Source organism: Carcharodon carcharias, chromosome 4 (genome assembly GCF_017639515.1).
Source record: "Carcharodon carcharias isolate sCarCar2 chromosome 4, sCarCar2.pri, whole genome shotgun sequence".
NCBI lineage: Eukaryota > Metazoa > Chordata > Chondrichthyes > Lamniformes > Lamnidae > Carcharodon > Carcharodon carcharias.
The window spans coordinates 163,051,540-163,066,752 of NC_054470.1; the positions used below are offsets into that span (position 1 = coordinate 163,051,540).

General features: G+C 44.6%; 1 protein-coding gene across 1 annotated transcript in view; it reads left to right on the forward strand.

The window, feature by feature from the left end:
• The window catches only part of jmy (junction mediating and regulatory protein, p53 cofactor), a 145,107-nt gene that overhangs the window by 88,306 nt on the left and 41,588 nt on the right, over window positions 1-15,213 (forward strand). The window contains exons 4-6 of the mRNA XM_041185666.1: window positions 3,168-3,337; window positions 4,150-4,315; window positions 9,660-9,847. Coding sequence (XP_041041600.1) covers window positions 3,168-3,337; window positions 4,150-4,315; window positions 9,660-9,847 — 524 coding nt within the window. The remainder of the gene's footprint in view (window positions 1-3,167; window positions 3,338-4,149; window positions 4,316-9,659; window positions 9,848-15,213) is intronic.

Consider the following 15,213-nt stretch of genomic DNA (forward strand, 5'->3'; position numbering starts at 1 on the left):
CTCCAGCTTGATCCTGGATGTCAAAAGATCATGGTATGAGGAAGCAAACAATGGATGAACCTGACCTTTTAAGCCTTGAAACGAGACAACTGAGAGAAAGTGTTATGGAGCTATATAAGCTAAAATGTTGTAGAAAAGGTAGATTTGAAATTTAACTTCAAAGTAAATTATGTCAATAGGGCAAGGCACTTTGAAACTAGTAAAGGCAGGCAATTCTTTCACACAAGAAGAGCAATCAACACATAGAATGGGTTTCTGATTAGCTAGGATGGTTGAGGGAAAAAGTTTGGAATCATAGCTGGATTCATGATGGGTGAGTATGTAAAGCCTTTTTGGGATGTATGAGCTAAGATTTATCAAAATGCTTTCCTAATCTAATTTGTGATAGGAAAATAGGAAAAGGGTAGGTTATTAAGCCCCTTTGAGCCTATTCTGCCAATCAGTTAGAACATAGCTGATCTGTATCTTAACTTAATGCACCTGCCAAATAGTATTACGACATTGAAGTGGATAAAGCAAATGAATATTTTGACCCTTGTGACCAGCAGATGGAGGAGATTTTCTTTATTATTTTTAATCCATAGAACCATAGAAAAGTTTCAGCACAGAAGGAGGCCATTCGGCCCAGATTGTCCATGCCAGCCTGAGGATACCCAGGTGCCCTTTCTAATCCCACCTTCTTGCACCCGGCCCATAGCCCTGCAGCTTACAGCACTTAAGGTGCAGATCCAGGTACTTTCTAAAAGAGTTTAAAGTTTGCCTCTACTACCAACTTAGGCAGCGAATTCCAGACACCCACTACCCTCTGCGTAAAAAAGTTCTTCTACATGTCTCCCCTATACCTTCTGCCACTTATCTTGAATCTATGTCCCCGGTTCTAGAATTCTCCATCAAGGGAAACATTTTTTTCCTGTCCACTCTATCTATTCCCCTCAATTTTGTACACCTCAATCAAGTCACCTCTCAGCTTTCTTTGTTCTAAGGAAAATAACCCCAACCTATCTAATTTCTCCTCGTAGCTACACTTTTCTAACCCTGGCAACATTCTTGTAAAGCTCCTCTGCACTCTTTCCAGAGCTATTACATCCTTCCTGTAATGTGGTGACCAGAATTGCACACAATACTCCAGTTGTGACCTCACCAGTGTTTTATACAATTCCAACATTATATCCTTACTTTTATATGCTATACCTCTGCCAGTGAAGGAGAGTATTCCATATGCCTTCTTTACAACCTTGTCTACTTGAACTGCTGCCTTCAGGGACCTGTGTACTTGTACACCAAGATCTCTCACTTCATCTACCCCTCTTAGTATATTCCCAATTATTGTGTAATCCCTGTAACTGTTTGACCTCCTTAAATGTATGACCTCACACTTCTCTATGTTAAAATCCATCTGCCACTTTACCGCCCATTCCACCAACCCATCTATATTGTTTTGGAGATTATGGCTATCCTTTACACTATCCACTAATTGGCCAATCTTTGTGTCATCTGCAAATTTCCCAATCATGCCCCCCACGTTCACGTCCAAATCATTGGTATATAACACAAACAGCAAGGGTCCCAACACTGAGCCCTGTGGAACACCACTTGAGACAACTTTCCATTCGCAAGGGCATCCATCAACCATTACCCTTTGTTTCCTGTTAGAAAGCCAACCTTTTATCCAGTTTGCCACATTACCCTGACCAATCTGCCATGTGGGACCTTGTCAAATGCCTTGCTAAAATCCGTGTACACAACATCCACTGCACTACCTTCATCAACCCTTCTTGTCACTTCATCAAAGAATTCAATCAAATTTGTGAGGCAAGATCTTCCTTTAACAAATGCATGCTGACCATCCCTGACTAGTCCATGCCTTTCCACATGACAGTTAATCCTATCTCTCAGGATTAATTCTACTAATTTGCTCACCAGCGATGTAAGACTAACTGGCCTTTAATTGTTTGGCATTTCCTTTGATCCCTTTTTAAACAATGGAACTACGTGTGCATTTCTCCAGTCCTCCGGTACCTCCCCTGTAGCTAGTGAAGATTAGAAAATCATCCTCAGAGCATCTGCTATCTCCTCCCTGACTTCCTTCAGCAGCCTCAGAAACAATCCATCTGGCCCTGGTGACTTATCCACTTTCAAGGATTTCAATCCTTCAAGTACTTCCTCTCTCTTTATGACTATCCTGTCTAATATCTTGCAGTGTTCCTCCTGGACTACTATATCTACATCCTCCCTTTCCTTTGTAAACATGGAGACAAAATATTTATTCAAAACCCTTTCACAGCCTCTGCATCTACACACAAGTTTCCATCTTCATCTCTGATAGGTCCCACTTTTTCCTTAACTAACCTTTTAGCATTAATGTATTGGTAAAACATCTTTGGGTTATCTTTAACTTTACTTGCTAAACTTTTTTCATGCTCTCTCTTTGATTTCCTTATTTCCTTTTTTACTTTGTCCCTGCACTTCCTATATTTGTCTAGGCTATCTGCAGTGCTCAGTTCTTTGTGCCTCTCGTACGCTTTCTTTTTCTGTTTGATCTTCCCCTGTATTCCTCTAGACAACCAGGGAGGTCTAGATTTGGCAGTACCACTCTTATTTTTGTAGGGGACATGTCTACTTTGTACATTTAGGATCTCGCTTTTTAGTGCTTCCCACTGATTTTCCACTGTTTTATCCTCCAGCAGTGCTGTCCAGTGCACCTCAGCCAAATCCCTTCTCATTTCTGCAAAATTTGTCTTCCCCCAGTTCAAGACTTTTTACTCCTGCCTTATCCCATGATCCAATTTATGTTGGGTGGTGGTGACCTTTCTGGAAGGAGAATGAAATGGGGTGTAGAAAATTGGAATATCTGCACTTAAAACAGTTTTGACAAATTGCTTTATTAAAACTTAATAAGTTCAAAAACTTAAGATAATATTGAGCTATTCTTTGTAATCAGGCAGTTTGGCAACATTGGGAGGCTTACAAAATCTACAGGAAAGAATGCAGCAGGTATGCCAGAAACACCAACGAAGCTACTGTAGTATAAAGGGCATTCTGGCAAGCATGATAAAAATAGACTAGAGCTGATCATTTAGGCTGCCCCCCATAGAGATGTGCAAGTAATGGCAATTTAACTACCCCTATATGTCTTATTTTGAAAGATCTTATTTATCATCTTTTAGCTGTGTTTGATCGGATGCGTGCGGACCAGAAGAAATGCGGGAAGGCAGCCTGGGCCGTGGCAGTAGAGAGGATGGAAAAACTTCGGTACGCAGTTGCAAAGGAAACGTTACAGCTGATGCGAGCAAAAGAGATCTGCCTGGAGCAGAAAAAACGGGCACTTAAAGATGAAGTAAGTTTGTAACATTGCAACATTGATCTACATAAAAGTAAATGAAAATTGCAGATAAAGTGTGAGGAGGGTAGATTAGGTTTTCCTGATTCTAAACCTAGGCTGTCATTAGGAGTCCTGACTCAGTTCATGAAATCAGACCATCAACTACTTGGCATCAGTGCTCTGGCCCCCTTTAAGGACGATATCCCACCTCCAAGAGCTGGCAGTTAGTTGGAGGGCCGATAGCATCGCCACCTGGGCTGCCCTGGGACTTGGCTAAGTGTAGTAAAGGTCACCAGGGCCAGTCGGGCAAGCCCTGGTGAGGGGGTGGTACTTTTATGAGGACAGCCTTTGCTGCTGGGGATGCCCTCAGAGAGCTATTAAGTTCTCGATTATCTGGCAACCTCCTCGTGAAGGACCTCCCTCCGCTGCTGTTTGAATGCCAGTGGGGGCAGGGAGAGGACCTTAATTGCCCATTTAACGGCCTCAGTTGGCCTCTGGGCGGGAAAGCCTTCCTGCGCCTTCCACACTGCTGAGAGAATTTCATGGTGTCGGGCAGGTGACTGGCATTCCACACCGTCCCTCCCACTCCAGTTGTCCCTCCTGATTCTCCTGCCCCCACCGCCACCTAACCTGCTCCTTACAGCCCCATTAAATTCCACCTAAACATGCATCAGGAAACTTATGGTGTATTTGTCCTGTGTTTACACAGTGTGCTATGTATGTTGGACCAACATTATTTGCAACCCCCCACTGCAGCTTTGCATATAATGAACAATGCAGTGTAACATTTACTGTTCTTACCCTTTTCCCTATTCTCCTTTAAACAGATGCAGAGCCTTCAGAGTGGCACAGATTCAATAGCACGGCTGGACCGGCTGGAGGCTGACTATTACGACATGCAGCTTCAGTTGTATGAGGTGCAGTTTGAGATCCTGAAATGTGAGGAGCTGCTGTTAACGGCACAACTCGAAAGCATTAAAAGGCTCATTGCAGGTGTGCTGGAAAGATACTTCACCAAGTTTTGTGCAGTAGAAGTCAAGTGTTTCAAATAGGTTGGGAATCATCTTGATATGTATATCCTTTGGTTCTTTTCATGCTGGCACTGCGTTTTCCAATAATTATATTAAATTTTGAGTTGGCATGATGGGGTAAAAATTTCGTGAAGTGTAAGGACTTGGATTTGTTTTCTCTAAGCCCCGCACTACTAAATCCTTCATCATGGTTGCTTTGCTGTGGAGAAATGCTTTCGCTTAGTGCAAGGGAGCAAACAGGAAGAGTAGCTAATTACCACAGCTTTATTGCCCATCTCCTGAAAACCTGCATTAGCAAAAGCTTGGGAGAATTTGAAGATAAAAGCAAAATACTGTGATGCTAGAAGCCTGAAATAAAAACAGAAAATGCTGGAAAATCTCAGCAGGTCTGGCAGCATCTGTGGAGAGAGAAACAGAATTAATGTTTCAAGTCCATATGACTCTTCAGAGCTAAAGAGAAGTAGAAATATGATGGAACAAAAATAAAAATAACTGGAAAAACTCAGCAGGTCTGACAGCATCTGCGGAGTGGGACACAGTTAACATTTCAAGTCCCACTGACTCTTCATCAGGACTAAGGAAAAATGGAAAAGAGGTGAAATATAAGCGGGTTTAAAGGGTGGTGGGACAGGTAGAGTTGGATAGAGGGCCAGTGATAGGTGGAGATTGCCAAAAGATGTCATAGACAAAAGGACAAAGAGGTGTTGACGGTGGTGATATTAGCTAAGAAATGTGCTAATGGGGACATTAAGTGTAGAAAGGACGAGCAAGGGACAGGTAGCCCTAGTGGGCGTGGGGTGGGGGGGGTGGGGATTGAAATAGGCTAAATGGTAGATATAAAACAATGGATGGAAATACATTTAAAAATAATGGAAATAGGTCGGAAAAGAAAAATATATATAAATTATTGGAAAAGGGGGGACCGGAAAGGGGGTGGGGATGGAGGACAGAGTTCATGATTTAAAGTTGTTGAACTCAATATTCAGTCCGGAAGGCTGTAAGGTGCCTAATCGGAAGATGAAATGCTGTTCCTGCAGTTTGCATTGGGCTTCAGTAGAACATTGCAGCATGCCAAGGACGGACATGTGGGCATGAGAGCAGGATGATGTGTTGAAATGGCAAGCGACAGGATCATGCTTGCAGACTGAACGAAAGTGTTCTGCAAAGCGGTCACCCAGTCTGCTCTTAATCTCACCAATGTAAAGGAGACCGCATTGGGAGTAGTGAATACAGCATACCAAATTGAAGGGGGTGCAAGTGAAGTGCTCCTTCACATGAAAGGAGTGTTTGTGGCCTTGGACAGTGAGGAGGGAAGAGGTAGGGGGCAGGCGTTGCACGTTTTGAATTGCATGGGAAGGGGATGAGGAGTTGGAGGTGATGGAGGAGTGGACCAGGGTGTCACGGAGGGAACGGTCTTATGGGGCGTGGTGATGGAAAGATATGTTTGGTGATGGCATCATGCTGGAGTTGGCGGAAATGGCGGAGGATGACTCTTTGAAGGCGGATGAAAAGTGAGGACAAGGGCGACCCTATCATGGTTCTGGGGGGGTGAGGGCAAAGGTATGGGAGATGGGTCAGACATGGTTGAGGGCCCTGTCAAACACAGTTGGGGGAAACTTTTAGTTGAGGAAAATGAAAGACATGTCAGAAGTGCTATTTTGGAAGGTGGCATTACCAGAATAGATGTGACGGAGGTGGGGGAACTGAGAGAATGGGATGGAGTCCTTACAGGAAGCAGAGTGTGAGGAGCTGTAGTTGAGATAACTGTGGGAGTTGGTCGGCTTGTAATGAATATTGTTGGACAGCTCATCACCAGAAATGGAGACAGAGAAGTCAAGGAGGGGCAGGGAAGTTTCAGAGATGGTCCATGTAAAGGTGAGAGAGGGGTGGAAATTGGAAGCAAAATTGATTAATTTTTCCAGGTCCAGACGAGAGCATGAATTGGTACCGATGTACGGAAAGAAGAGTTGTGGGACAGGGTCTGAGTAGGACTGGGATAGGGTCTGAGTAGGACTGGAACAAGGAATGTTCCACATACCCCACAAAAAGACAGGCATAACTGGGGCCCATGCGGGTACTCATAGCCACACCTTCTATTTGGAAGAAGTGAGACAAGTTAAAGGAGAAATTGAAGGAGAGTGGTGGTGGTGGATAGGGATTGTTCGGGCCCCTGTTCAAGGAAAAAGTGGAGAGCCCTCAGACCATGGAGCTGTAGAGCGATTGGACGTCCATGGTGAAGAGGAAGCAATTAGGGCCAGGAAACTGGAAATTGTTAATATGAGGTAGGGTGTCAGAGGAATCACAACTGTAGGTGGGAAGAGATTGGACAAGGGGAGAGAGAATGGAGTCAAGATAGGAAGAAAGCGGGCTATGCAGGGCACCTTAACATCAAGTTCAACAACTTCATACCATGAACTCTCTTCTCCCCCTGACCCTTTTTTTAATCCAATGTTTATTTATTGGAAGAGATCTGCTTGCCTGCCAATGCTCATCCGCTGGAAATACCAGATTTGGCAAGACATATATAGGGAGAGAAAAAAGGGATGCTGCACAGTTTTCTACCTTTGAACAATAAACCAGTAGTTTGTGGTACTTAATATAACAATGAGGATGAAGCATGTAAAATGATATATGTTCTCTATCAGTGAGATGATTTATAACACATAATTTCACTTCAATAGTGCAGGTGGTCAATATAATTAGAATAAATGATCTGACAAAATATTTAAAAATAAATTACACAGATTTACAAGTATGTGCATTCTATGATATTCTAAGGTGCCATTTTAAGATATTTTTTCTAAATGAATGCAGGCTAATTTTATATGAAGAGAAGCTAAAGCGAATTGGAAGCTGGAACAAAAACAAAAGTGCTCTGGAAATGGTTTTATAATTTTCGTATACGAATCTGGTTTTCAGGCCAACTTCAAAGTTTATAAAGAATAGTCCTGCAAGTTTTCTGGGCATCCATGAGGTGCCGTGGGCCATCAGCAGCAGCAAAATTGTACTCTAATTCAATCTGTAACTTCATTCAGTCGTGAATGGTGGTGGACAATTAAACAATTCACAGGATGAGGAGACTCAACAAATACCCAATCCTCAAAGATGGAGGAGCCCAGCACCACAGTGCAAAAGATAAGGCTGAAGCATTCATAAGAATCTTCAGCCAGAGGTGCCGAGTGGATGATCCATCTCGGCCTCCTCTGAGGTCCCCAGCATCACATATGCCAGCTTTCAGCCCCTTCAATGCGCTCCACATGATACCAAGAAATGCCTGAAAGCACTGGTTACTGCAAAGGCAATGGGCCCTGCCAATATTCTGTCAGAAGTACTGAAGACTTGTGCTCCAGAACTTGCCATGCCCCTAGCCAAGCTGTTCCAGTACAGCTACAACACTGACATCTACCCGATTAAGTGGAAAATTGCCCAGTTATGTCCTGTACACAAGAAGCAGGAGAAATCCAACCTGGCCAATTACCGCCCCATCAGCCTACTCTCGATCATAAGTAAAGTAATGGAAGGGGTCATCAGCAGTGCTATCAAGTGGCACTTGCTTAACAATAACCTGCTCCCTGATGCCCAAACCCGCCAGGGCCACTCAGCTCCTGACCTCATTACAGCCTTGGTTCAAATATGGACAAAACAGCTGAACTCCTAAGGTGAGGAGAGAGTGACTACCCTTGACAACAAGGCAGCATTTGACTGAGAGTGGCACGAAGGAACCCTAGCAAAACAGAAGTCAGTGGGAATTGGGGAAAACTCTCTGCTGGTTGGAATCATACCTAGCACAAAGGAAGATGATTGTGGTTGTTGGAGGGCAGTCATCTCAGCTCCAGGACATCACTGCAGGAGTTCCTCAGGGTAGTGTCCTAGACCCATCCATCTTCAGCTGCTTCATCAATGACCTTCCTTCCATCATAAGGCCAGAAGTTGGGGATGTTCGCTGATGATTGCACAATGTTCAGCACCATTTGCGACTCCTGAAGCAGTCCATGTCCAAATGCAGCTAGAGCTGGACAATATCCAGGCTTGGGCTGACAAGTGGCAAGTAACATTCACACCACACAATTGTCAGGCAATGATCATCCCCAACTAGAGAGAATCCAACCATTGCCCCTTTATGTTCAGTGGCATCACTAAACCTCGCACTGTCAATTTCCTAGGGGGTTACCATTGACCAGAAACTGAGTCATATAAATGCTGTGGCTATAAGAGCAGGTCAGGGGCTAGGAATCATGCCATGAGTAACTCACCTCCTGACTCCCCAAAGCCTGTCCACCATCTACAAGGCACAAGTCAGGAGTGTGATGGAATACTCCTCACTTGCCTGGATGAGTGCAACACTGAAGAAGCTGGACACTGTCCAGAACACAGCAGCCTGCTTGATTGGTACCCCATCCACAAACATTCACTCTCTCCACCATACATGCACAGTAGCAGCAGTGTGTACCATCTACAAGATGCACTGCAGGAATTAATCAAGGCTCCTTTGACAGGACCTTCCAAACCCCACGACCATTACCACTTAGAAGGGCAAGGGCAGCAGATAAATGGGAACACCACCACCTGGAGGTTCCCCTCCAAGTAACTCACCATCCTGACTTAGAAATATATCGCCGCTCCTTCACTGTCACTGGATCAAAATCCTGGAACTCCCTTCCCAACAGCACTGTGGGTGTACCTGCACCACATGGACTGCAGCGGTTCAAGAAGGCAGCTCACCACCTCCTTCTCAAGGGCAACTTAGGGATGAGCAATAAATGCTGGCCCAGCAAGCAAAGCCCACATCTGTGAATGAATTAAAAAAAAGACTCCAGATCCACAGCAATGTGGTTGACCCTTAAATGTCCTATGAACTAAGGCAACTAGGGATGGGTAATAAATGCTGGCCTGGCCAATGACACCCACATCCCATGAATGAATAAAAAAAAACAAACAAGTACAGTTCAGCTGAGGCATTGGAGGAGGATGGTTGGTGACCATGTCAAAGGCTGCAGAGAGGTCAAGAAGAAGGACAGTGCACTATGGTCAGTCACATTCCAATGTTATTTGTGAACTTGATTAGGAAAATTCAATACTATGGCAGGGGTTAAAACCTGACCAGGGAGATTCAAACATGAATTGTAAGAATGTTGGATGTGTATTTGGGAGGTGACAAGCTGTCGAAGGACTTTGGAGGTTAGTGATGCAGCAGTAGTATGCAGGGAAAGAAGGGTTGAAGGTAGGTTCTTGAAGAAGGGCTGATGAAGGAGGTTTAGAAATACACGGTTGTAGTTAATGACTTTACTATTGGCATTCATTTACAGAAAAAAGAGAAGAAGTTGTTTATTATGACACTTATGAAAGTATGGAAGCCATGCAAGCAACAGAAGATATGGCAGCGTCAATGATCCCACAGAAAGTGGAACTGCTGAAGCTTCAGCAGAAAGTTCGGCAACTAGAGGCTCGACGTAGTCGCATTTCAGCCAAGAAGGCCTACCTCAGAAACAAAAAGGTAAATATACCTATTAGAGCAGCATTGGTTTCTTTCACTGCAACTTGAATTTGATTGTTTTAATACAGTCCAGGCTTCATTTAATTTTTTTAAAATTTAAAGCTGGTTCTAAAAGGCAAAAGAAAGTAAGGCCCTGAAATTACGCTCCATAGTGCAGCTGGCGCCCAAAACTGCAAAACTGTCGGCTGGGGCATATCAGCCACTTCCAGTGTAGCTCAAACAAGTACGCCTTGACTGCAAGGTTGCTAGTGTGGCATGCCATGATTTGGTAGACAATCTGCCATTTTGGACAGCGCAGGTTCAGTTAACACCCTCTCTTAATCACACCCAGCTGAATATGTGTTGTGCGGCATGAGGAACCCTTACTAGTGCTAATAATGGGTTAACCATCCAATTTTGAGATGAAGTACTATTGACTTTACGAGCATGCAAATTAGGAGCAGTAGTAGGCCCTTCGGCCCCTCAAACCTGCTCCATCATTTGTTAAGATCATAGCTGATCTGATTGTGGCCTCAGCTCTACTTTCCTCTCTACCCAGGCAACCTTTGACTCCCTTGTAAATGAAGAACTTGTCTAACTCAGCCCAGGACACCGAGATCCCTCTGTACCGTAGAGTTCTGCAATCTCTCCATTTAAATTAGATAAGTGCTTTTCCAATCTTCCTGCCAAACTGGACAAGTTCACATTTTCCCACATTATACTCCATCTGCCAAATGATTTGAGTTCAGAAGTAGAGATGTCTAATTGCAGTTATACAGGACCCTGGTGAGACCACATTATGGAGTATTGTGTGCAGCTTTGGTCTTCCTACCTAAGAAAGGATATACTTGCCATAGAAGGAGTGTAGCGAAAGTTCACTATGCTGATGCTGGGATGGCAGGACTGTGGTATGAGGAGAAGTTGATTCAACTGGGCCTGTATTCACTAGAGTTCAGAAGAATGAGAGGGGATCTGATTGAAACATTTAAATGCTAACAGGATGCAGGAAGAATTAAACAACTCACTGGAGGAGGAGGCTCCATAAATATCCCCACCCTCAATAATGGAGGAGCCCAGCACAGCAGTGCAAAAGATAAGGTTGAAGCATTCGCAGCAGTCTTCAGCCAGAAGTGCCGAGTGGATGATCCATCTCAGCCTCCTCCGGAGATCCCCAGCATCACAGATGCCAGCCTTCAGCCCATTCGATTCACTCCATGTGATGTCAAAAAATGGCTGAAGGTACTGGATACTGCAAAGGCTATGGACCCTGACAATATTCCGGCAATAGTACTAAAGACTTGTGCTCCAGATCTTGCTGTGCCCCTAGCCAAGCTGTTCCAGTACAGCTACAACACTAGCATCCACCCGGCTATGTGGAAAATTGCCCAGGTATGTACTGTACACAAAAAGCAGGAAAAATCCAACCCAGCCAATTATCGCCCCATCAGTCCACTCTTGATCATCAGTGAAGTAATGGAAGGGGTCATCAACAGAGCTATCAAACAGCACTTGCTTAGCAATAACCTGCTCACTGATGCCCAGTTTGGGATCCGCCAGGGCTACTCAGCTCCTAAACCTCATTACAGCCTTGGTTCAAACAAGTACAAAAGAGCTGAACTCCCAAGATGAGGTGAGATAGAGTGTCTTGACATCAAGGCAGCATTTGACTGTGGTGCTAGAGTGTCAAGGAGCCCTAGCAAAACTGGAGTCAATGGGAATCGGGGAAAGTGCTCCGCTGGTTGGAGTCATACCTAGCACAAAGGAAGATGGCTGTGGTTGTTGGAGGTCAGTCATGTCAGCTCCAGGACCTCACTGCAGGAGTTCCTCAGGGTAGTGTCCTAGGCCCAACCATCTTCAGCTGCTTCATCAATGACCTTCCTTCCGTCATAAGGCTGGAAGTGGGGATGTTCGCTGATGATTGCACAATATTCAGCACCATTTGCGGCGACTCAGATACTGAATCAGTGCATGTCCAAATGCAGCAAGACCTGGACAATATCCAGGCTTGGGCAGACAAGTGGCAAGTAACATTCACACCACACAAGTGTCAGGCAATGACCATCTCCAACAAGAGAGAATCCAACCATCGCCCCTTGATGTTTGATGGCATTACCATCACTGAATCCCCCACTGTCAACATACTGGGGGTTACCATTGACCAGAAACTGAACTGGACTAGCCACATAAATACTGTCGCTACAAGAGCAGGTCAGAGGCTAGGAATCGTGTGATGAGTAACTCACCTCCTGACTCCCCAAAGCCTGTCCACCATCTACAAGGCACAAGTCAGGAATGTGATGGAATACTCCCCACTTGCCTGAATGAATGCAGCTCCTACAAAACTGAAGAAGCTAGACACCATCCAGGACAAAGCAGTCAGCTTGCTTGGCACCACATCCACAAACATTCACTCCCTACACCATATATGCACAGTAGCAGCAGTGTGTACCATCTACAAGATGCACTGCAGGAATTCACCAGGGCTCCTTCAACAGCACCTTCCAAACCCACGACCACTACCACCTAGAAGGACAAGGGCAGTAGATAAATGGGAACACCACCACCTGGAGGTTCCCCTCCAAGTCACTCACCATCCTGACTTGGAAATATATTGCCGTTCCTTCACTGTCACTCAGTCAAAATCTTGGAACTCCCTTCCTACCAGCACTGTGGGTGTACCACACCACATGAACTGCAGCAGATCAAGAAAGCAGCTCACCACCACACATCAAGGGCAATTAGGGATGGGTAATAAATGCTGGCCCGTCCAGCAAAGCCTACATCCCGTGAATTAATATTAAAAAAGTATAAGTCACTGAACTCAGAAGAGCTCAAGCAGTGGATGAGTTGAGACGGGTGAATTTGGGCAATGTTATGGATATGAAAATAGATGAATATGTACCGAGAAGCTCTCTTAGCATCAAAAATGACACCAAGGTTGCAAACAATCTAGTTTAGTCTCAGTTGCCAGTTGCCAGCCAAGAAGAGGAGTGGAATCAGTAGCTAGGGAAAAGAGTTTAGGGCCAAGATTGAAGACAATGGCTTCAGTTTTCCAAACATGTAATGGATATTTGAATCATAGAATCAAGCAGCACAGGAGGCAGCCATAAGGCACATGATTTTCGTGCCAGCTCTTTGAAATAGCTATCCAATTAGTCCCACTTCCCTACTCTTTCCCCATAATTCTGCATTTTTTTTCCTTTTCAAATATTGTTCCAATCTCCTTTTGAAACTTATTTTTGAATCAGATTCCAGCTCCCTTTCAGCAATGCATAACAACTTTAATCCCTTGGCTGGCCCCCCACCTTCAATTCTGAGCTTGAGCTCATCCAAAACGCTACTGACTATATCCTAACTTGGAACAAATCACACTTATCCATCACCCCTGTGTCCACTAACCTGTGTTGGCACCCAGCCTGATGGCATTTCAGTTTTAAATTGTGCATCCATGTATTCAAATTTCTCTATGGCCTCACCCCTCCCTGTTTCTGTAACTTCCATCAGCCTTACAATCCCCATGAGATCTTCACGCTCTTCCAATCCTGGCCTCCTGCACGTTCTCAGTATTAATCACTGCACCATTGATGACTGTGTCTTTAGCTGCCCAGGCCCCAAGCTCTGAAATTCCCTCCCTAAACCCCTCCTGCCCCTTTATCTTCCTCTTAGATACTTCTTAAAACCTACCTTTTGACTAAGCCTTTGGTTACCTGTCTAATACTTCCTTAAGCAGTTCAGTATCTGATGACACTGTTGGGAGCGGCTTGGGATGTTTTACTATGTTAAAGATGCTATATAAGTGCAGCTTGACGGTCCCTTGCATAACGGGAAAGAAAGTTGGTAGCCTTCCACCTCGTAAGGTGATGGTTTGATGGTGGTCAACTCTCTAGGCATCTCCTGGTGTGGCTCTGGCATGGCAGTCTCTGCCGCATTTGCTGCTGAGGAAGACAATGGGCTGAGAAGGTGCACAATTCACTTCCCTTTTTTTTCTATGGGCCCTTTTCTTGGCCAGGTGAGCTTTTCATTTCTGCTCGCTACTTCCGATGCCCTTCTAAACAGTCAGCCTCCAGAGGCCATGGCCGTCAGCAATTGTCTCCCAGGTGTCAGTGTCAATGTCTGCCATGTTCATATCTTGATTGCAGGTGTCCTTGCGGTGGAGGTATGGGCATCCAGCAGGTCATAACCCAGTGACTGGTCCACCAGAGAAGGTCTTTGGGTATATGGTTGCTATCCATCCAATAAACATGGCCAAGTCAGCACAGGTGTAATTGGCTTAGCAATGAGAGTAAATAGACAAAAATGGTTTTGAGTTATTTTCGTGTAATTGGAAGGTCAGTTTGGCTGTGTTGCAGCGTTCATATTAGGGGGTTGTCAGTTCAAGCATCACTTCAGGACCTGAGCACAAAACTTGTGCTAAAGCTTCAATGAAGTACTGAGAGGGTGCTGCACTGTTAGAGTTGCCACCTTTAGCATGAAACTTTAAACTGAAAGATAATTTGTCTGACAGTTCAACTAAATTTGACACTATCTGAAGAAGTGTGCGGAGTTTGCCAGGGGTCCTAGTGAATATTTACTTCTAACCAACACCACCTAACTATTTGTAGATAAAGGGGAACCAGTATATTTGGATTTCCAAAACGCATTCGATAAGGTACCACACATAAGGCTACTTAATAAGATAAGAGCCCATGGCGTTGGGGGTAGTAGATTAGCATCGATGGAGGACTGGATAACTGATAGAAGATGGACAGATACAGGGGGCATTTCCAGGATGGTAGCCTGTAACAGGGATCAGTGCTGGGTCCACAAATCTTTACAATATATATTAATGACTTGGATGAGGGAAATGAATGTACTATTGCCAAGTTTGCGGATGACAAAAAAGTAGGTGGGAAGGCAAGTGGTGAGGATGACACAAGGAATCTACAGAGGGATATGGACAGGTTAACTGAGTGGGCAAAAATGTGGCAGATGGAATAGAATGTGGGGAAGTGTGAGGTTATGCACTTTAGTAGGAAGAATAGAGGAGCTTAAAATGATTTAAATGGAAAAAGACTGAAGAAAGCTGCAGCACAGGGATTTGGGAGTCCTTGTGCATGAACCCCAAAAAGCTAACATACAAGTTCAACAGGTAATAGGGAAGGCAAATGGAATGTTGGCCTTTATTTCAAAGGGAGTGGAATATAAAAATAGGGAAAACAAAAACAGAATTACCTGGAAAAACTCAGCAGGTCTGGCAGCATCGGCGGAGAAGAAAAGAGTTGACGTTTCGAGTCCTCATGACCCTTCGACAGAACTTGAGTTCGAGTCCAAGAAAGAGTTGAAATATAAGCTGGTTTAAGATGTGTGTGTGTGGGGGGGGCGGAGAGATAGGGAGAGAGAGAGGTGGA